The 22,394-nt window shown below is 33.1% G+C and overlaps 2 protein-coding genes across 4 annotated transcripts in view; both read left to right on the forward strand.

Moving 5' to 3' along the window:
- Positions 1-5,027: 5,027 nt before the first annotated feature.
- Positions 5,028-15,034, forward strand: si:ch73-185c24.2. Of its 2 annotated transcripts, XM_073953417.1 has the most exons (6): positions 5,033-5,146; positions 5,851-5,959; positions 8,360-8,474; positions 9,781-10,138; positions 12,057-12,131; positions 12,234-15,034. In XM_073953417.1, the coding sequence occupies exons 3-6, from the start codon at positions 8,373-8,375 to the stop codon at positions 12,635-12,637; spliced, it is 939 nt and encodes a 312-aa protein (XP_073809518.1). In that variant the 5' UTR covers positions 5,033-5,146; positions 5,851-5,959; positions 8,360-8,372; the 3' UTR covers positions 12,638-15,034. The 2 variants fall into 2 exon arrangements, with proteins under 2 accessions (NP_001313511.1, XP_073809518.1); NM_001326582.1 differs by lacking the exon at positions 5,851-5,959 and having other exon boundaries at positions 5,028-5,146; positions 12,234-12,939.
- A 424-nt stretch (positions 15,035-15,458) lies between these two features.
- The window catches only part of ap1m3 (adaptor related protein complex 1 subunit mu 3), a 36,350-nt gene continuing 29,414 nt past the window's right edge, over positions 15,459-22,394 (forward strand). For both annotated transcript variants that reach the window (XM_021476834.3, NM_001114441.1), the window contains 3 exon segments: positions 15,459-15,635; positions 22,045-22,201; positions 22,321-22,388. In XM_021476834.3, coding sequence (XP_021332509.1) covers positions 15,594-15,635; positions 22,045-22,201; positions 22,321-22,388 — 267 coding nt within the window. In that variant the 5' untranslated portion in view covers positions 15,459-15,593.

The following is a 22,394-nucleotide window of genomic DNA, read 5'->3' on the forward strand; positions in this document are numbered from 1 at the left end:
CTTTAATAAGTTAGTTGAATTATTGCAGAGATGTATGGATGCAGTCCTCCAATCTCATGGCAGTTATAAACAATATTAATTATTTTTCCACTGTAGCATGACTTTATATTTCAAACTGTACGTTATTTCTGTTAAGTGACAAGACTTTTGTCCAAGCAAATTTAGACCTTACTGTCCTAATTAAATTATTAAAAATCAAGGCATGATCATATTTTGTTTTGGTAAAATAAGCATAATCTAATGGCCTTTGCCTTTCATTTAAGCCACTTCTGATACCAAATGATCAGCTATAAGTCACGTTATTATTGTTTCTAAAACATGGGTAGGCGACAACTTTTGTCAGGTAGTGTATATATGTGAAATATCAACTTGTATGACATAAATGTTGTTTGCATATGTTAGATTTTGATGTGGGATGTAAAAACAGACAAATAAATAAAAAAATAATAAAAAACATGACCAAAAAGTGGTCAATCCATGCATTACAATCTAAAGAAGAGTGTACAAGAGCGTGACAGAGTGCGGTCAGCGGCAGCAGTCAGTGGAGACTCTGTGGCAGGAAGCAGTGCTGCGGGAGCTGATATGTGACCAGGAAACTGGCAGGAATCAAACAGTAAGCACGCAGAAACAGGAAGAACTGCTGGTCTCCTGTCTGCTGAGTGTTTGCTCAGCCTACCACTTGGTTCCCATGAGAATTACTAAAAAACAGCTAGAGTTATTAAAACTCAACTCTCAACCAGCACTGGGTCCAAACCAGAACTTATAAAAGCATGCGTTCCTGCTGGTACCACGGTGCACTGGTTACTCCTAAAGAACACTTTTGCAAAATGGTACTTAATGACATCCCAGAGGGTGCTAAAACTACAGAATCAATCACAATGTCCTAATGGTGATTTTAATGAATGAACTGCTGCCAACAGTTTTATGTGGTATTTCAAAACTGCATAAAGCAGTACTCAATGTGGTATGTAGACCTTAAAATGTCTCCTGATTTCAAGCCTGGATTTTACTTCCCAGAACTTATTGTGTAGATCTTTCTTTGACAATATCAGCTCTGTTGTATTTTTTGAGTTGTGTGTGTGTATGTGTATATATATATATATATATATATATATATATATATATATATATATATATATATATATACTTTTTTATGTTCTGTTAGTTGCTAAACCTATTAAAAGTTTCAACAGTTTACTGATTTAATGAGAAAGAGTCAATAAAAACTATGAATTGATGCATTGAATGGTGTCTTTGCTAGTGTCTACATAGCAATAGTAACAAGAACTGGCCAAAGAAACCAAGAACTTCAACAAAGTTATTACAAAAACAAGAGCAAACTGCCTGTAACTGTACTATATAAAAGAGATCAAGCAAACTATAGGAACCAGAACTAAAACTAGTACAAGTTTTATGTTCTTAACACATGACTTGCTCTTGTTTGACTGACATAAAACACTGGTAAAAAAAAAATGACAATAGTTCCTTGCAACAACAACAACAAATTTATACAACCCCAAATCAGAATCAAGCCATCACAGAAGTGCAAGTCAACTTTGCCAAGGGCACTGACACAACCCAATACCATGACAAACCCTGTCTTTTGGACTTGTTGCTGGTAATGGTCTGGATGATTCTTTTCTTTTTTTGGTCTGGAGCACAGTGTCCATTTCGTCCCAAAAATACCTGAAGTACCGATTCATCTGACCACAGTACACATTTTCACTGTGTGATGGTCCATCCCAGATCCTTTCGAACCCTGAGAAGCCGATGGTGCTTCTGGACACTGTTAACATAGGGCTTCCTTTTGGCACAGTGCAGTTTTCACTGGCATGACTATGCATTGTGGTACTTGACAGGTTTGCCAAAGAAATCCTGAGCCCATGTGGTGACATCGCTTATAAATGAATGACGATTGTTGATGCACTGTTGAAGGTGAAATATCCAAATGTCTTCATATCTTTTTTTGGCGAAACACTGTTTTTAAAATTTCAATAATTTTCTCACGTATTTGTTGGCAAACTGCCAACAAACTGCCGATCACGTGACCATCATCTTTTTTGATCATCTTTGCTTTTAAAGGTCCTTTCATGGATGCTGCTTTTGTACTAAATCCTAATTACAATCACCTGTTGACATTACCTGTTTCAAATAACAATTATTTACCCAATTTACCTGATTATTTGCCCTAAATGGCTCCTGTTCTAATGTTTTTTTGGAATGTATTGCAGGTCTGAGCAAAATTTGTTTTATATTGTTTACAATGAAATACAAGTCAAAGTAAATTTAGACTTTAACTTTGTCCTTTTTCTATTTGCGTTTTCCATACTGTCCCAACTTTTTTTCTGATTGTATTTATGATTTTATTCATTTAATAGAATGAAATAAAACAAAGATAAAATCAATAATACACAGTTAAATTAAAATAAATAGCTAGTGCTGCTAATGTATCTAGATTATTCTGTTAATGCAAAAAAGCTGTCTTGTCAGCAACATGTAGTGAAAAATATGGTGTGAAATATGGTGAAAAATGCAAATTCAATGTACATTTTAAAAATATTTACAAATAAACATTATGCAACTGGTCAAATTTGAATTAAAAGACTAAAGTAAGAACTTCTGCAACAATCTATGGGTTATATCAAATTTTTAAAACAATACACTTTTTCAACAGTGTATGAAAAACACATCACATGTGAGAATGTGCGTGTGTGTTCAAGCAAAGTGTGTAGCCAAGCAAAACACTCTTAATGATAAAATCCCTTGATTAAAACACATTCAGACAAATCACTTTTCTTTCACAGGGAACTAGATTTTCAGCTTCCATTACCAAAGGAAATTAATGTTTTTCAGATGCCAAAGTGGAGTGTAAGACCACCTAAGTGATCAGATGCATGGGCTTTCCCAGTTAAACAATAGGTCTGGGAAGTGAGATGTCTGGGTCATATTTCAAAAATGCCATGGCAAATAACTAAGATTAGCAAAGGAAAAACACTAAACAAACAAATGCATTTACCAGATGCTTTTTGATACAGCATTAGAAGTATACTGTACAATCAGTTAGAAATGCTTAACAATGCTTAAACACATTAATCTGACATAACAGATATGCATTAATTACAGACCACCTTATTTTAATAGAGGTGAGATTTGTTTGTATGAATGGTTATGTGTTAAAATGAGTGTCAAGAAAGTAAGAAAGAAGAAAAATATTATAATGGTGCAATGACAGATGCTGCAGAAGCTCTTATGCAAACAGCAATAACAGCAGTTTAAGTGACAAACACAGACACCTTGACCATTTGTGTCTCCTGCAAGACATACAGTCCATTGTTGAAGAGCTCGGGCTGTTTTTTCCTTTTAAAGAGAGTGAGGCCATCACAGCTGTACTCTTACTCTTTGTCTCTGTCCTTCCTTTCCTCTTCATTTTCTTTGCACAGCACTGTACAAATACTGTACTGTCTCTGGTTAGCAGTGATTACACAAAATTAATTGAAATTTTAGTGCTCAAATATAGATTAAAGCTTGTTGATCACTTAATGAATTGGTATAGATGTTAATATTTTTGCTTTGTCAGCAATAAAAATGTTTTATTGAAATATTTAACAATTTTTTGGCCTATCTGTTCCAAATTAGCATTCAAATGTTATAATGTAGTCATTCAAATATAAGTAACTATGTTTAAAACAGAAATATTTGCGCATAAGGTTTTATATTAATAAAAAGAAATAGAATATTTGTCAGTGATCAGTAGTGTGTACTTGCTAATATACTGTAGATTAAAGTCGGTGTGTGTTTAGATTGTCGTGTATATATATGGTTTATATGTAAATAACTATTTCATTTGAAGACAAAATTATTAGCAGTTTCCCAAATTATTTTACTATACCAGAGAAATCATTTTCACTGTATTCCCTGTCATTTTAATTTTCTTTAACTAATATTTTAACTTTGGCTGGAATTAAGCATTTTTTTAGTTTAAAAAAATATTTATAAAGAGAAAGTTCACCCAAAAATTATAATTGTACATACAACGTTCTCAAGTGGTTTTAATCCTTCATGGGTTTCTATGGGTGTTCTATTGAACACAAAACAAGATATTTGAAGGAAGCTTTAAACCTGGACCATTGACTTCCATAGTAGGAAAAACAAATACTAGTCAATGGTTACAATACTGGAAGTCAATGGTTTTCAGATTTCTTCAAAATACTAAAAAAAAAAAAAAAAACCTCACAGATTTTGAACAAGTGAAGGATGAGTACATGATGACATGTTTACCTAGATTATCCTAGTATCCTAGTTTACACAAAACACCCACTCACAAACACTTTGGGAGGAATGAGAATCAAATAAGAAAACTATACAGACTCTTTTAAATGTACACAAAATAAACAATGATACTATATTTTAAAGTATATGGCCCATAAATGTAAATAAAAAGAAGGAAATAACATAAATACAATTCAGGGAGAATACTCACACAACCAGATGGCACAGTACAACATCAAGACAACTTTACCCCAGACAATGTCAGTCAGAATCTGATGAGGACAAAGAGTTAAAAAAAAAAAGTTATAATGGGGTCTTAGTTTTATAGAATTTGTCAGTAGAGCCCTGAATGGAATATTTACCTTTTCTAGAGAAATAAATGACATGAGTTCTATTAATAAGCTATTAAGAGGGGGAGTTTGTTGTTTGTTTCTATATGATAAATAGATATTTAATGTCATCCTTGCTATACAGCACACTTAATAAATTACAGGATGCATTTAAAAACAAGATCTACATCCATTTTAGATGAAGCACCACTAAGACAAGTGTGTAAAACCCCGAAATAAACTAAATAACTACACAGAACTCTTTAGGTTAAGATAATTTATTTTGTCATCAGTGCAAATGTCAACAGCAAGGTGAAAGAAAGAAAGCAGAGCTCCATTTCACACTCGGTTACAAATTAACTGAATCCGAGAATGACATGCTAAAGACACACCTCCCTCCCGCAACCTTTGCACAACCTACCTGCCATTTCCTTAATCTTGGAAATGCTTCACAAAAATGAACCTGTTCATGATAAAATGTGAAGTCTGACAAGAAAAAAAACATCAGTTTTGAGATATTCCAAATAGCCGGAAGAGCCCCTTCTCAGGTAAGTCTCACAACACTTTCAATGTATGCTAAACAAGTAGAATACCAGTGATGTGTATGTTTGTAATATAACTTGTAACAAGCTTGACATGTGACTGCTCTGGAGGACAAGTTTCTTATACTCATAAAAATAAAGGTCTTATTGGCATCGATGAATATGGGCACTCAGAAACGTTAACATTTAAAATAATTATTTAGATATATAAAATTATTTCACACTAAGAAATATTGTGGTTCTTTTAAAACAATAGTTAACCTAAAAATAATAAAAAAAAAATCATTTACTCACACTTCACTTTTTTTTACTGTTGAAGAGAAAAGAAGATATTTTGAAGAAAGCTGAAAACCTGTAACCATTGACTTCCATAGTTTTTGCTTTAGCTACTATAGAAGTCAATGGTTACAGCTTTTTAGCTTTCTTCAAAATTTCTTCTTTTGTGTTTGAGAATAAAGAAACTCAAAAAGGTTTAACCGCTATAAACAGTAAATGTTTATTTTATAGTGAACTATCCCTCTAAAAACCATGAATTATTGGTTCTTTGGGGAACCACAAATGTTATATAGAACAAAACAAAACAACTTCAGAAACAAAACTTTCAGAACCTTAGTTTAAAACGTCATTTTAGTTTGCTAGTTTAATGTTTAATGATCACACATTACTATCAACCCTGTCAGCCCTCATGCCATTTGATTTTCTGTTGTTAGCCACAACAAGCTGGAAAAACTAGGGTGAACTCTTACAGAAATCAGTACAGGTAACCATGTTTAAAAGATTAGACAACACTGTCAAATGCAGTACATGAAGATTTGAAAGGTAAGCCTAACACAAATCATACTAATGTCATTTTATGCACTGCACTAATACTATGCAGTCTATAACATGGAACAAGAAGCTTTGTGCAAGTAACAGTTTAAATTCGAAGAATAATAATGAAGTTTTGAAGCTTAATGCTTCTTATTATGTTGCAATATCAACAATGCAAAGTCCTTAGTGAGAATGTAATCAGTAACAAACAGCGTAGGAAAAGACTAGGGAGGGTATACTGTAGTGTATACTTCTTAAGGAGGTCAAGTGAAAGACTTCTTTTCGTGTTGTGTTTGTTGTGGTATCGGTGAATCTGCAAGTATAAGGAGTCAGTTCTTTTTTGACCACACCTTTTCTTTCTCACATTTATAACAGAGAAAGTTGGCTGGCTTTTAGATCTTGCAGGTATGCTGTTGCTACAGGGCCGTCTTGAGACAGGAAGAGATAAAAGCAGCTCCTGAATACTGTTTACAGCCAAATGAATAGTGGGAGAGAGTGAGGGAGTGAAAGGAAAGGCCCCTATAAAAAAATGTACTGAATCCTCTACAAGCCGTCCTTGTGGATGTCAAGATGAGATAAGAAGGAAATACAAAGCCTTTGAGGTGGAACATGCATGTGTTTTTACATATGGAGTTGATTCTAGCTTATCAACTAGAAATTTGTTTTCTGTTCTACATTTTGTTGAATTAATGATTCATTTGTGTGCATTTATTGTGCAGCCACACATATTCACTTTGAAATTATGATTTTTTATTTAATCTAGTTTTTTTAAAGATAATATATTATAAATAATAATTTATTAAATAATTAAATAATGTTAATTAAATATATTGTATATTATGACCCAGTGCTGGTCAGTTTAATCCACAACCTAATAGTCAAACTTAAATTCCTAACATAATTCAAGGGTAAACTGTAGATTTGAATATTGGAGCACTAGGCATTTACTTCACTATAAAAAAAACTTTATTGTTGTGTACTGCATTTTTCACACTTTATTGCTCTTATTATGCTACCTCCAGGAGGTCAGGATTCTGATCGGTCACTTGCAGCATTCTTTTGATAAATATGCTTACATAATGATCATGAAACTGCATAATTGTCCTATGCAGGCCATTTCCTAATGTGTTAGTTTCAGGTCACTTGTTCAACACACATTATAACAACAATAATAACATTATAAAATCTCAAATCCATTCATTTATTTGCTAAAAATATAGCAAATATGATGTATAAAATATATTTATCAAAATTCATGGTTACTGTTCATCCTTTAAGGGTGTATTATTTGGCATATCTAGCTATACATTAATTCTACATTCTCATGTATTAATGTTTACTATGTGTGTCTCATGTACACAATATTATTGTTTACAGTAGATGTTTGCTGAGTCTTGTGGGTTCTTGAATGTGTCAGCATGTAAAAGTTCCTGTTTTGTGTGTGCATAGTGTGAATCAAATCTTGCATACAGTATATGGCAAATATGGCAAAAGCTGATTTGAATTTATTTGGTCAATTTCTGGTTAAAATTTAAAATAAAGTAAATGGGTAATACCTAGTTATTTGAAACATAAAGTTTTAATATTGGTCAATAATTATTCAATAATTAGTGTTTTGGGGCTTCTCTTTTGATAAAATCTTATTGTTAATTATTAGTAAATATGTCTCCAAAAGATTCTTATGGTATATAAATTAATGTAACACTAATGTCACATTTTGGTACAAGCTACAAAGTGTGTGTTTTTCCTAATGACTTTGACACCCTTGACCAGAGATGCCCAAAGTAGGGCCCGCGGGTCATCCCACCTGAAAAGAGAGGGAGCATGATGGGGAGGTGTTTGGGGCTAATGCTGTTGACAGAGATCGTCATTTCAAATTTAACGTATCCTTTTGTTTGTTTGTTTTTTTGCTAAGCTACAAAAAAGCCAACTGAACTTAAATGATGCACCTAAATGTTGTAAATGAATCAGACTTTTCAAATGTAAATACTGTCACTTGACAGATGTATAGGATATCTGTGAGTAAATCGAGGTAGGACTGCTCAACTAGTGTATTCCGCACTGAACTTCATTGAGTTATAAATAGGATTGTTGATGTTTTTACTGTAATAAGTTCATTATTAAATGTTATGGAATAAATGTTAAATATTACGGAATAAATTAGGAAACTACCGATGGCAAATATAATATATAAGGTTTGGTATATATATTTGGCCCACAGCCCTCGACCAAGTTTGCTTTTTGTCCCTTAAGAAAACGTTTGGGCACCCCTGCCCTTGACAAACTAAAAAAACCCAAAGCCTGCTATGAGGTTTTATATTTAAGAACCATACTTGTACTCAAACTCTTCAACTCAGGCCACTTCTCTGGCTGCTATTTATTATCTGCCTTTTATTGTGATTTGTGCAGGAAGCAGGAAAACATGGGGTGTGTGACACACACAGTGTGTGTGCTCCTGTGTTTTTGGGTCTCAGGATCAAGCACTCTCCAGACTGTGGGTCCATGTACGGTCAACAGAGAGACGGTGAGGAAAAACAACAGTCACTCGGGCCTCTTTTGTTCCCCGAGCCAGAGCGAGCGCTGCTACATCAGGAGTATCCTGTTTGTAGGCACTGTTTCCTGTTTTTGGTGACAGAGGTTTACCCAATCTGCTGGTGGTTTATCTTGTGAGAAAATAAATGTCTTGTGTTGTGTTTGAAAACACAAGCAGATAATCTGCTGTTATTTTGTTTAAAAGTCATTGTAATATTTTATTTATTTTTTAAATAATACATTATCATTCATTAGCAGTTAAAAAATCTAACCCAATCTAAGTCTAATTAAGGAGGCATCTGATTTACAGATAAATTACACTAAACTTCATTAATGATTATAAAGGGATGTGGTTTAAATATTAAATAAATATTATTTGATTGTAAAACGTTGTAGGGTGAATTAATTGAATCTGGGGTGCTTAATGATAAAATATGCAATAAATAACAATACATTTACAAACTATATGTTTTAAACGAATTCTCAAGTTTTTTTTTTTTTAATTCAAGATCCCTACTATACATTTTTGAATGAATACATGATGTTTTCTCCCATAAACACTCATTTGATTACTTTTTACAGCCATTTTTTCAGGTACATTTGGGACTGCATGACACACAGTTTTTCCTAGTTTGTGATAAAAAAATAGCTTACATTAGGTTAATACAAATCATATTTTAGTGGATTTTTAATGGTTTCAAGGTTCATATATGAATCAAATTGTTTAGATTTGATTCAATTCTGATTTGCAAGCTCATTTTTTTAATGTTTTCCAGTTTGCTTTAGCTAAATTAAAGTTAAGTTTCTCACATTAGGCGGTGTAATATCTTGTTTTATAAGATTTTTTACAGTACTTAATTCTGAATGTCCAATTTTATCTCGGCCTATAGCATATATAATTTTGTTTTGTAAATTGAGGCAATAACAAAAAAATATATTTTTTTTTTAATTAGAAAAATTTACTTATATATAAAATTGCATAATTACAGAAACTGATGTAGGCTAAGACAAATATATAGATATTAAAGATGTAAATAATATTTATATAATAAAACTTTAATTTTAACAAACATTAAAAAAATTGGTTATTTTCAAAATAAATAAAATACTTCCGCCGCCATTGTTATTTTACTTGTTTTTTTATTTATTTAACAGCACTACACCAAAAATATTATTATTTTTATTTATTATCTGATGTCTCTTTTGCTGACTTTATCCTACTGCAATAAATCATTTTACAGCTTATTTCCATTGCACAAGTAGTTTCATAATTAAATAACTCTTCATTCTTTCTTCAGGCTGCGTTTGATTGCAGTGGGAAAAGACTTACATCGGTACCGAAGCACATCTGGATGAACGTGACCTACTTGGATTTGTCTGACAATCTGTTAGATTTAACTCGCATTGACAGTTTCAAGCGCCTGAATCGATTCAGCAACTTGGTTACACTGAACCTATCAGGCAACTACTTCCCCCTACTGTTAAAAGAGCATCTCTACAGGCTTACTTCTCTTAAAGTGCTAGACTTGAGTAGATGCAAACTGGCCGCAGTGGAGGCAGATGCTCTGAGCAGCCTTTCCAACCAGTTCGTGCAAATCAGAGGAGAACCAAACAGACACGAAGTAGGAAAACTGAAGAGCTTGCTAAACATTGATGGTACGAATGCTTTTGTTTTCTCATTATTAAACTGTTATTTGATGTGGTACAAAAAAAATTAGGTATATAGATTTAAATTATATTACATTTACCTATTTTTTGATTTTTGTAAATTAAACTAAATAAAATGAAAGTAATTTTACAGATTACAATAATTCAATAGTTTTTAACAATGTCAAATGACTTAACATTATCCATCAGGTAATAAATATACAGTAGTAACATATTATCAATACATCATAAAATTTAGGTGAGTATACTTTCGTACTTTACTGAATTTCAAAAATATTGCAGTTATTTACATTAATTCATTGTTTAAGGTTTCAGGGAATTTTACCACATGACATTTAACAATTTGAAACAATCTGACATTTGTAAGCAAAGTAGCACAAATTCAACGGCATTTGGAAGTAAAAGACTATAAAATGTACTCCAAATACTCTTTGTTTTATTTACCTCATAACATTTTTATAATGTTGTATGTTTGTTTTTATTATTTGATTATCTCCTTTTTGTTTTATTCTTAATTTTTAAATCAGTATTTTAATCAATCTATTTAATTTCATTCATTCATTTTCTTTTCGGTTTAGTCCCTTTAATTATCTGGGGTCACCACAGCGGATTGAACCGCCAACTTAACCAGCATATGTTTTTCACAGCAGATGTCTTTTCAGCCACAACCCAACACTGGGAAACAACTGGGAGAACATGCAACTCCATACAGAAATGCCAGCTGACCCAGTCGGGGCTTGAACCAGGGACCTTCTTGCTGTGAGGCGATCTTGCTACTGTGCCACCGTGTCGTCCAATCAATTTAAATTGTGGAATCAAAATAATGATAAACAAATTATGTAATATTCAAATAAATAAGTAATTTTGATGCACTGTTAGACTTATTTAGTGAAAAAACACCCAGTGAAATTGCTCTTACATTCTTTACAGTTTACAGTAACTTACTGCATATTAGAAATTCGGTTGTCTACTTTAATCAAAGTAATCATGAGACAATTGAGACAATGAAAATATGTGTTACTTGTTTGTAATTTATTAAATTCAACAGTAAATACTAAAAAATAAGCTTTTGTACAGCTTTTAAAAATGTTAAATAAAATGTAAATAAAATGTAAATAAATCCCAGAAAAATTACTGTAAAAAAGGTCATACTGTGAAATTAAAAAGGGCATTTTACTATAAAATTAAGCTGCGGTAAGGCTATTTTAGTGTAAAATTAATTAACAGGTAAGCTATTGTAAAATTGAGATGCGGTAACTTACTGGTAACAGTGTTGTAAGTTACTGCAAAAATACCATAAAATCCCTGTTAAACTGTTCATACGTTGCATTTATAATTTAAGTTAAACATTAGAACGCACAAAAATTACATTCATTATGTTGGCTAATGGGGCTTTACATTGGCGCACTGGGTTGCACAATTGCCTCACAGCAAGAAGGTCGCTGGTTCGAGCCCCAGCTGGTTCAGTTGGCATTTCTGTGTGGCATTTGCATGTTCTCCTTACATGTTGCATGTTCTCCCTGCATAATCTAAATTGGCCGTAATGTATGTGTGTAGATGCAAGTGTGTATAGGTGTGTCCTAGTGCTGGGTTTTGACTGGAAGGGCATCTGCTGCAAAAAACATATGGTGGATAAGTTGGTGGTTCATTCGGCTGTGGCGACCCCTGATAAATAAAGGTACTTAGTGCAAGGAAAATGAATGAGCACAACAATTTAAGCACATTCTCAAACTTTATGATCATGAAAGTTTGTCTTGACAAACTATTTTTAATATAGTTTGCTCTGCTTTAATTATATTTATATGTAATAAACTATTTGACTGCCAAAGGAAATTCTCATATTGAATATTTGAACATGGATGTACACTTTTATCTCACCACCATTCATTTGTTTTTCCCATGGCAGAACATTCTGAGGATACTGACCGTGGAGCTTTTCTGCGTAAACTGCTCGCAGTGGAAACAAACGCTACAAATAATGGTTAAAACCTTTTTTTAATCCAAGTTCATTACCATTGATTTCCAAATGTATAATCTTGTGTTCCTCTGATTACTAACTAACCAATATAAATACCATTTATAGGCACAAAAGCAGTTATTAAGGATCAAAAACCTGAAAACTCTTCAAGCAGCTGGAAGGTTCTTGTGGCTGTTCTGGTGTCAGCAATCACCCTCTCTGTTTTTATAGCTGTAATGGCCAAATGCAAAGTTGTACACAGGTATCTGGCGAGCTACAGACACTCCAGACTCAGCGAGGTAGACGCCACTAGTCAATGTGACCCTGGCAACTTTGAGGTGGGGTTTGCGACCCATGGCGGCCCCGGGACCCGTGCGGTTGCACCTGACATTGAGGAAGATGACGATGGCTTTATTGAAGATAACTATATTCAAGCCAGTGAAAGTGAGAGAGCTACTAGAGAGACCACATTGACTGATGATGATGATGATGATGAAGAGGAGGAGGAGATTGAGTTTAGTATTGGTTAGTCATAATAAGTCTAATGTTGTATTATGTGATGATATTTGTAATAACTTTCATTGAGAAGTCACTAACAAACATTTAGTATTGCATAATCAGTGGTTAAACTAATAATTGAATGATTAATTGACAAGAAAATTAATATGCAACAGATTCATTATGTGTTTGAATGTTTAAAGGAGTAGTTCACCCAATAATTTACTTACCCTCAGACCATAAATATGGTGGCCGAGAGATCTTAATTTGCTGCAATTTAAGAAATCACGGGCAATTGCAAATAACGGCAGCAAATTGAGATAATATGTTCAACCATTTGACAGCACACATGCTGCAAATCCTCACAACATAAACACATTTTTAAATAACATGCTGCATTTTCTAACAATGCAAACAGATAAATAAAACAAGCTGCATTTTCTCACAACGCAAAAAATTCACAAAACGCGCTGCATTTTCTCACAACACTTTCAACTAGCATGGAGCACAATGAAAATGTTTCAAGGGGACCCTAAAACTTGACGGACCCGACTATTTAGGTTATGTGCTGCGTCCCAATTCGCATACTTATACTACGCCCTAAAAGTATGTACTTTTTTTGTGAAGGAAAAATATATAATTTTGAGCGTGTTAAAGAAGAGTTTGCAAGCTTTGGGACATACAACTTCCTCGTTAACAGATCGTTATGTTGCTTAGTTATGAGCCCTGTCAATCATCCACACATCATCCACATTTCTGTCATTTTTAATGTGCTACCTTATTGGAGAAGTAGCAGCAGGATAATCTCCCATTTATGAGTCTTTCATGCAGAGAAATTTCCTGGTGTTTGGATAATTATGCATTCAGACATTAATGTCTAAACACGTCTTTAAATAGTTCAGCATTGTTGTTGCAGATGAAATATAACACAAAAAACATGATTTAAATATTAATTCAAACAAGTTTACTGAAGCCTCTCTACTTGACGGTTGATCTCACCATTCATTCATTTTCTTGTCGGCTTAGTCCCTTTATTAATCCGGGGTCGCCACAGCGGAATGAACCGTCAACTTATCCAGCAAGTTTTTACACAGCAGATGCTCTTCCAGCTGCAACCCATCTCTGGGAAACATCCACACACAAATTCACACACACACTCATACACTACAGACAATTTTAGCCTACCCAATTCACCTGTTCCTGGAATTCCTGGAAACCGGAGCACACGGAAGAAACCCACGCGAAGGAAGGGAGAACATGCAAACTCCACACAGAAACACCAATTGAGCCTAAGTTCGAACCAGCGACCCAGCGGCCTTCTTGCTGTGAGGCGTCAGCACTACCTACTGCGCCACTGCCTCGCCCTTGATCTCACCATGTTGTAGTTTATTTACACTATTTCCCCGCGTTTGTAGTTCTAATCCAATTCACATCCACCGCACAATATATTGTGGGCAATAGCAGCGATTAGAGTATGGACGGTTCTACACTTAAATTTTCTTTTTACCGGAAACAGTAAACCATCTAGGAACCTTTGGGGTACTGTTTTCAACATACTATGATTTGGGACATACTAATTCTATTTTTAAATACTTACATCAAATAATTTAGAAGGATAGTATGCGAATTGGGATACAGCAATGGTTATTTAGGCTAATAAATCACAGAAGACAAGGGAATAAGGATGTTAAAATAAGCCACGGCAAAGCGGCGTCCGTCATGTTTTTGGATCACCTTGAAACATTTACGTTTCTGTTCTTTTTGCAAGCGTTTTTAGAAAATGCAGCACGTTTTTGTAAATTGTTTGTGCTGTGAGAAAATGCTGTGCATTTTATTAATTTGTTTGCTTTGTGGAAAAATGCAGTGCTTTTTTAAAAATGTGTTTGCGTTATGAGGATTTGCAGTATGCACTGTCAAACTGATGAAGATCTTTCCGTAATTTGCTGATGTTTTTTGTAATTGCATTTGTTTTCTTAAATTGCAGCATGTTAGGCTCTCTCGGTCACCGTACATAAATGATGCAAGTAACTTTTTTTCAGTAGAACAACTGGAACTGTTTGGCACTTTGAGAGATAAACAACAACAACATACAGGAAAACATGTGACAAGTCATTAATGTATAAAATTGAATTGATTGGTCGGCAAAAAATTTTGTTTTTGGGTGAACTGTTCCTTAAGCCACATTAATATTTAATTGAGGTTCATTATTTTGTAGCCTAATGCTTTCTAATTATTTCAGAAATTCACACATTTTGGCAATTTTGTACTTTTTACAATAGTGTATGAAAAGATGTGAATCAAAATGCAATGAAATTTGAATGTACAGTAGGCGTATTTGAACTATAATCTTAAATCGGATGTTTGCTAACATTAATGAAACTTTATTTTTTAAATAATAATATTAAAATATATATCTAGCGTTTTTGGGCCATATACTGTACAGTCTATTACATTTTTGTTAGTTTTGTGTTTCACTTCAGTTCTAAATTAAATGATTTTTTTTTGTTGAGAAAATTGCATTCCTATATTTTCCACTGGGCGCCGCCGTTGTGCTCATTACTAAATCCAAATGATAAATTATAATTTTTATTATTATATATTGTAAAAATCATTTATAAATGACACAAGTAAACATTCAAGCCATAATATATTTCAGTCATGGCAAAAATTAGGGGTAATATTTTATATGTGCCTGTTGTTTCACCTAAAGGTAGCTGAAGTTGCGTCACGCTGTTTCTACATTACAATCGAGCGACGCGACAAAACTCGTTTGATTATAATGGCAGCGGTTTAATTCTGTCGCGTCGCGGTGATCAGCACAGCAACAAGCTCGGGCTGCACAACCGGTTAGACGCCTACAAACCCGGAAGACTCGCGTGTTAGGGATGGGGAATATCTTTCGGCATTTCAGCTGATTAAACTTTAGGAAAATTTGCTAAACTTCGACACCTGTCAGTTAGTTCTTGTCATCCAACACCTTTGACGAGGATGGCCGCGTCCGCGATCTTCATCCTGGACCTGAAAGGCAAGGTAAGTGCGCGTGCACCTGTCGGATGAAGGTCGGACAGTTTATACTCTTGTGTCACACTGTTTGAAACCTGTATAGCAAAGAATATTTGAGGTTTAAGGATCGTTTGGCAACATAAATTGTATTTACTCACTTTGAGGTTTATAAAAAATCCTATCTAATGATCTCAGGAGTGATACAGCCTCCACATCACACTCAAAGTTAACAGGACTGTCACTGAATGAAACTGGAGAGTTCACCTTTCACATATTTCATAACATTTAAATGCTATTATAGAAAACAAACATCAACTCGCTTCTGCTAATTAAAATGTACCCTACTATTTTTTGGGGATGTGGTGAAGCTTAGTATTTTTTTTTTTTTTTGTAAAGTAAAGTAATTTACTGTAGGCTACATGACAGCCTACTGTATAGCCACAGCATTTGTAGCATTTTCTTGTTATTAAGCCAAAAGTGATATTGTGTATGTAGAACACTTATTAAAGGCAAACAAATCGTCTGTATTTAAATTCAAACATTTGTGAAAATGTTAAAATACATACTGTAAACACAATATTCCACCGTCATTCAGTGTAGCATGTATAAATCAATTATTTTAATCCTATGTAAATATATGAACGAATAATAGTTCGATAAAACATAATAAATAAAAATGTATTGCAAAGTATAAAAGTTTTATATTACAATTATTTTGTATTTTGCATGGTACTGTGATCTTTAAATAGATCAATAGGATTTTATTGTCAGTTTATTGACACTTAAATAATAAATAAATAATAAGGTTAGAAAAAAAAACATTCTGGTATGTACCTGTATCACATGTTGTTGATCTTATTTTTAATATTGTCCTCATTTATAAATCACTGTGGATGAAAGCATCCAGTGGATGATTAAGTGTAATTATGTCATCATCAAATGATTCTTGTTCTAAAAAAGACTGACAGGATTTTGGTAAATAAACTATTTTTACACTGAATGACATTTTAGTGGGTATCTTCTGTATATCCTGATTAATTTTAAATGCATTATGTCGATTTTTTTTTATTAATTAATTCATCAATATTTTTATTTTTACGTTTGTTATTCAAGAGAAGATCACAGCACATTAGTTTGTGAGATGTAGTGGGTGGATGGGAGTATTTCCATGAAAACAGAGCCTCAGGGTCTCAGTGGAATGGATTACCCTCCAATATACCCCTGGATTTTGGCACTGCTGATGAAAGCGCTCTTGTCTGTGCCCTAGAGCAATCCAATATCTCCATTTGAAGGAATATCTCAACACTAGCCACATTAAAGTCAGACTTCACTGATCCTTTAAGTTTCATCCTACTATAAACCTTGAATGCACCTGTTAGCAGAATAAAAGTGAAGAAAAAAAGTGACCTGGACTTTTGATTGTATCTTACATTGATTAGTAAAGATATTGATGTCAAAGCTTTCTTTGGTTGTGTGTTGGCAAGGGCCGGTATAAGGTTCTGATGATATGATAACCTTGGCTAAAAATATCATGATTTCACAGTATTGTGATTACTGCTCTCAAATGTATTCTTTTTTAAATGTCTGGGTAAAAAGTAAAAACCTGTTTCCCTTTTGAACACAATACTATTTTAAGAAACATTTATAATATATATGAATAATGGAATAATAAACATATCAGGATAAATCATTCAAACAATTCATTGACTTCTGCTGTCTTAATGTGTTTTTAATTTATTTTTACAATTTAAAATGGCATCTTCGGATATCTTTTCTACTGCAGATACTGTTGTCCTAAAAAAAAAACATACCGTAGACAACTTACACAACTTACACATATCGTAGAAATAGGTTATCATCCCATGCTTAGTTGTGTGGTTAATATTATTTAAGGCTGATTTGAGTCAATGCAAACAAACCATGTACTTTAAGTGTCTTGAAGAATTAAGAATTTTGAGGCCATAGGAAACCTCTTTTGTGTGATGGCTGATGTCAATTTATTTTAGAAAAAGATATATTTTTCTTAGAGTAACCATCAAGGTTTTCTAGAGTTAAACAAAAATTCTAAGTAAGAAAAGCATTTTTTGCAGTTTACCATTATGTTTGACTGCAGTTTGAATGTAAAATAAATGCTATGGGGCAGTAGAGTTTTAACATGGGGCCATATTCTCGATAAAAAGATTATTTCCATGCAGTTTTCTGCACAATACCAAATAAATACACTGCAAAAAATGATTTTCTTACTTAGATTTTTTGTCTCGTTTCTAGTGCAAATATCTACAAATTCTTAAATCAAGAAGCATTTTCTAGACAAGCAAAACATATTTTCTTGTTTTAAGAAATAATATGACAAAATGAAGTGAGTTTTTCCTTAAATCAAGCAAAATAATTTGCCAATGTGGTAAGCAAAATAATCTTATCACAAATCGAAATTATTTTGCTTGATTTAAGGAAAAACTCACTTCATTTTGTCATATTATTTCTTAAAACAAGAAAATTTGTTTTGCTTGTCTAGAAAATGCTTCTTGATTTAGGAACTTTTAGATATTTGGACTAGAAACTAAACAAAACATCTAAGTAAGAAAAGCATTTTTTTGCAGTGACAAAACAACTTAACAATGTCCATAATTTGTAATTGAATATATGTTTGCCTCATCAGTCTCCATATGGACAATGTTTTGAGGTGTGGTTCGTTTGCTCAGTATCAGTAGCTTACTTTGTACTGTATTGTACTTGTGATACAGAGTGCTCGAGTTTGAGTCTAGTGAAGAACAGTTTTGCAAAAGAGACAAAAGCATTGTAAAATCAAGGTAAAACTATGTGTTTTGCAGTATAAAACAAAATGATAGATAGTGAAAACACAATTGGTTGGGTTTAAAGATGCAGTAGGAGATCTGGGATAATGCTAAATTTAGCATAAGTAGCATTGAAAATGCACGTACTGTATCTCCCTGCCGTCCAAAGCTACACCTTCTGAAGTCATGAACATTTACCAAATAGATGACCATAAACAGTTGTTAGGGCTACGTATTGTAATTTTAGTCCTGAAATTTTGAATTGGATGAACATTTTTTAGTTCTATGCCTTAAAGCCAGAATATAAAAATACATATAAATACATTTAGATCCTTTACTTTAATCATTACTATTGGAAAGTGAAGAGACTTTCAGCCAGCACAAAAAACATGTTTCTGAAGACAATCACCTACTGCACCTTTAAGGAAGGGTTTAGGTCTGTCGTTTGCGAGGTGATCTGTGTGACAAGCCTTGCCTTCTCGTGGGTGTGTACAGGAAGTATGTGTATCTGAAAAGTACAACAAAAGATACTCAAAGAAGCATATTTCAGGTTTACAAAAACGTAGACAGCGCCTTCTAGTTGATCTGTCATCTGAAACGTTCAACAAAAGATACCATGAGGAACGTATTTGTCATTTTCAATAGCTACATTTTATGTGAGAGTCAGGTTGTTTGGTGATTTTCTTAAAATAGCCTAAAAGAACATGGCTTTCTGTGATTTGTAATGCAATTTGAAAGCTGATGTCTGGTTTTCTGAATGCAAATTGTGCAATGCTTAAAGCATAAAATGCATGCTGGTCATTTTTATCTGACATATACTGTAATGAGAAGTTCAGAAGTTTCTATATATTAAATTATTAAGAGTAAAATGCACTTATTTAATCAATTATTAATGTTTATTTATACTTTAGACAAAATATATTGATACTTTAGAGAAAATGTAAGTGTACAAATAGGTGATGATAACAAAATATACCATGTAGTTACTTTAAGTACAGTGGTGTAGTCGGGGCTATACGCATGTACACTTCGTATGCCTACTTTTTTTCACAAGCTGTTTGGGTATCAATAATTGCATACACCCTCAGTATACTCACTTGTTTTGCTGATTAGACTTCCCTAATTTATGTAGGCCTATCCGCTTGTAAAGTGTGACGTCACACGAAGCGGCTTCTGGGTCCAAGCGCTCTATTCAACTGAATGGGGAGACTCATGAAATGGTAATAATAAACAGTTACAAAGCGATTTAAGGTTTTCGAAAATCACGATCGCAGTATTTATGTCCATGCCTAAAATCCAATGGCCAGAAAGTGATTAATTTTTTTCAAATAATTACATTTTTGGTATTTGTTATGCAGCAAGCCCAGAGATTGTTGTGTACATTATGATTTTATATAAAATTAACTTTAATGTGTGATAGGAATAAAACGTGATCATAAACGAATGATTTTTCCACTCAAATGAATGGCGGCTTGGACCCGGAAACAGTATTACATACGTCACAAACACGTCACCACTTAACAAACGGATATTCGCGTCCCCTTTAACTGTATAGCAAATGTTTTTTTAACTCACATCTTAATTTGTTGCAGTTGATGCATTTCACTTCTTTAACTTGCGCCATTTCCCAGCCCATGATGACCGCAGCAGCTTTGAGAAAAATTTCGTGAGAGTTTTTCAAAGATGACAAGTCAGATTTCTTCTCCTCCCGTTTTCAATTAGTTTTTCATTTAATCAGCAAACCACTGCTGTCCAGAGTGAGAGCAGAAGCTGTGTTTATTGATAGATTGTTATAATATCTGCATATTTGCAGGGCTAAAGAAACACTTGTATCACATGTACCCCAATGTCATAGAGGAGCAATCGGTGATCCTCATCTACTGTCTCCACGGCGCTCTCCTCCTCATCACAGCTGTTTCCTCCAGCGGATTCTTGCAACTCTTAATGAACATTTCACTATGTTTATTTCAAAACTAACTATGAATATAAAACAAATTACAGTGCATGTGACATTAACTAGCCTATAACATGCAGTACATTCATGACAGGAATAAACACAGTGACAGAACCACTAAGTGAATGTGCTCATTTAAACTGCATGCATATCTGACTGACATCAGAGTAAAGCATCATGTGTTGTATCGTATTAAAAATGATTTCTTATTTCGACTTATTTTTTTGATAGTGAAATATTTAAATAAGCTGTACATTGAATTTAAAAGTCACAGTTTTATGTAATAAAAGGAAAAAAATGTACTTGAGTATAGAAAGTGATTTGTACTACAGTAAACAGGTGTGTTGAGCCTTGTAGTATTTTGCTCATTCAGAACTCAAATGTCTATGCAATACGGTGAAATACTGCTAGTTTTGTATTTAGTTTTGTATTCTTACTTAAAATGTTTGGTATGTGGGTATGTATATATATATATATATATATATATATATATATATATATATATATATATATATATATATATATATATATATATATATACACACACACAGCTGAAGTCAGAATTATTAGCCCCCTTTTGAGATATTTTTTTCTTTTTTTAATATTTCCAAAATTATATTTAACAGAGCAAGGAAATTTTCACAGCATGTCTAATAATATTTTTTCTTCTGGAGAAAGTCTTATTTGTTTTATTTCGGCTAGAATAAAAGCAGTTTTAAATTTTTTTGAAAACAATTTTGGGACAAAATTATTAGCCCCTTTAAGCTATTTTTTTTCCGATTGTCTACAGAACAAGCCATTGTTATACAATAACTTGCCTAATTACCCTAACCTACCTAGTTAAGCCTTTAAATGTCACTTTAAACTGCACAGAAGTGTCTTGAAAAATATCTAGTAAAATATTATTTTCTGTCATCATGACAAAGATAAAATAAATCAGTTATTGGAAATAGGTTTCTAAAACTAGAAATGTGCTGAAACCTCCATTAAACAGAAATTTGGGAAAAAAATAAACAGGGGCACTAATAAATCAGGGGGGCTAATGATTCTGACTTCAACTCTATATATATATATATATATATATATATATATATATATGTGTGTGTGTGTGTGTGTGTGTGTGTGTATATATATATATATATATATATATATATATAATGTGTGTATATATATATATATATATATATATATATATATATATATATATATATATATATATATATATATATATATATATTTATATATATATATATATATACATATATATATATATACATATATGTGTGTGTGTGTGTGTGTGTGTGTGTGTGTGTGTGTGTGTGTGTGTAAGTGTAAGTGTAAATATATATTGGTAATGAATCATGCTTTTGTTTAAAATTTGGATTGGGTGGGTTATAGTACACCATCTGTTTTTACGACTACAACTCTGTGTAAGTATATAAAATAAGTAAAAACTAAATGTGTGCTGGCAAAAGCACACAAATCAGGCAAATCAGGTAAGTCCAGTTCACAAAAGAATCAGTGAGGATGTGTCAGTGTCAGTGCGAATTTAACAGGTTAACTGGAAAAAAAAAATCAGCATTTTGATTATTCACAATTATCAGCAAGTTGAGTGTCATTTAGGAAAAAATTGCAATGCACTTTTTTATGACAGTCTCGTACATTTAAACTTGTTTTCATCTCTAAGGTGCTCATATGTCGCAACTACATGGGCAACATTGACATGAACGTGATAGACAACTTCATGCCGATAATGATGAAGAGAGAGGAAGAAGCAGAGTTGTCACCAGTTGTTATTCACGGCTCCACACATTTCCTCTGGATCAAGCACAGCAACCTGTACTGTATCCTTCTCTGTACTGTGAACAATCTGCCACTTCTAATGTGAATATTAAACCCGGCTGTTGTCTAGTCATAGCACTTCATATGTTTAGTCTGTTTACCACTTAACAGATTTTATCAGTGGTTGCGATGACAAAGAAAAACACCAATGCTGCTCTTGTATACTCCTTCCTGTACAAATTAGTGGAGGTAAGT

This window comes from Danio rerio, chromosome 6 (genome assembly GCF_049306965.1).
Source record: "Danio rerio strain Tuebingen ecotype United States chromosome 6, GRCz12tu, whole genome shotgun sequence".
NCBI lineage: Eukaryota > Metazoa > Chordata > Actinopteri > Cypriniformes > Danionidae > Danio > Danio rerio.

Bases quoted from the DNA above. Each gene is read 5' to 3' on its own strand.
- si:ch73-185c24.2 (NM_001326582.1), top strand. From the start codon at position 8,373: ATGGGGTGTGTGACACACACAGTGTGTGTGCTCCTGTGTTTTTGGGTC. The intron at 8,475-9,780 runs GTGAGGAAAAAC...TTCTTTCTTCAG, and splicing joins GTACGGTCAACAGAGAGACG to GCTGCGTTTGATTGCAGTGG. The intron at 10,139-12,056 runs GTACGAATGCTT...TTCCCATGGCAG, and splicing joins GAGCTTGCTAAACATTGATG to AACATTCTGAGGATACTGAC.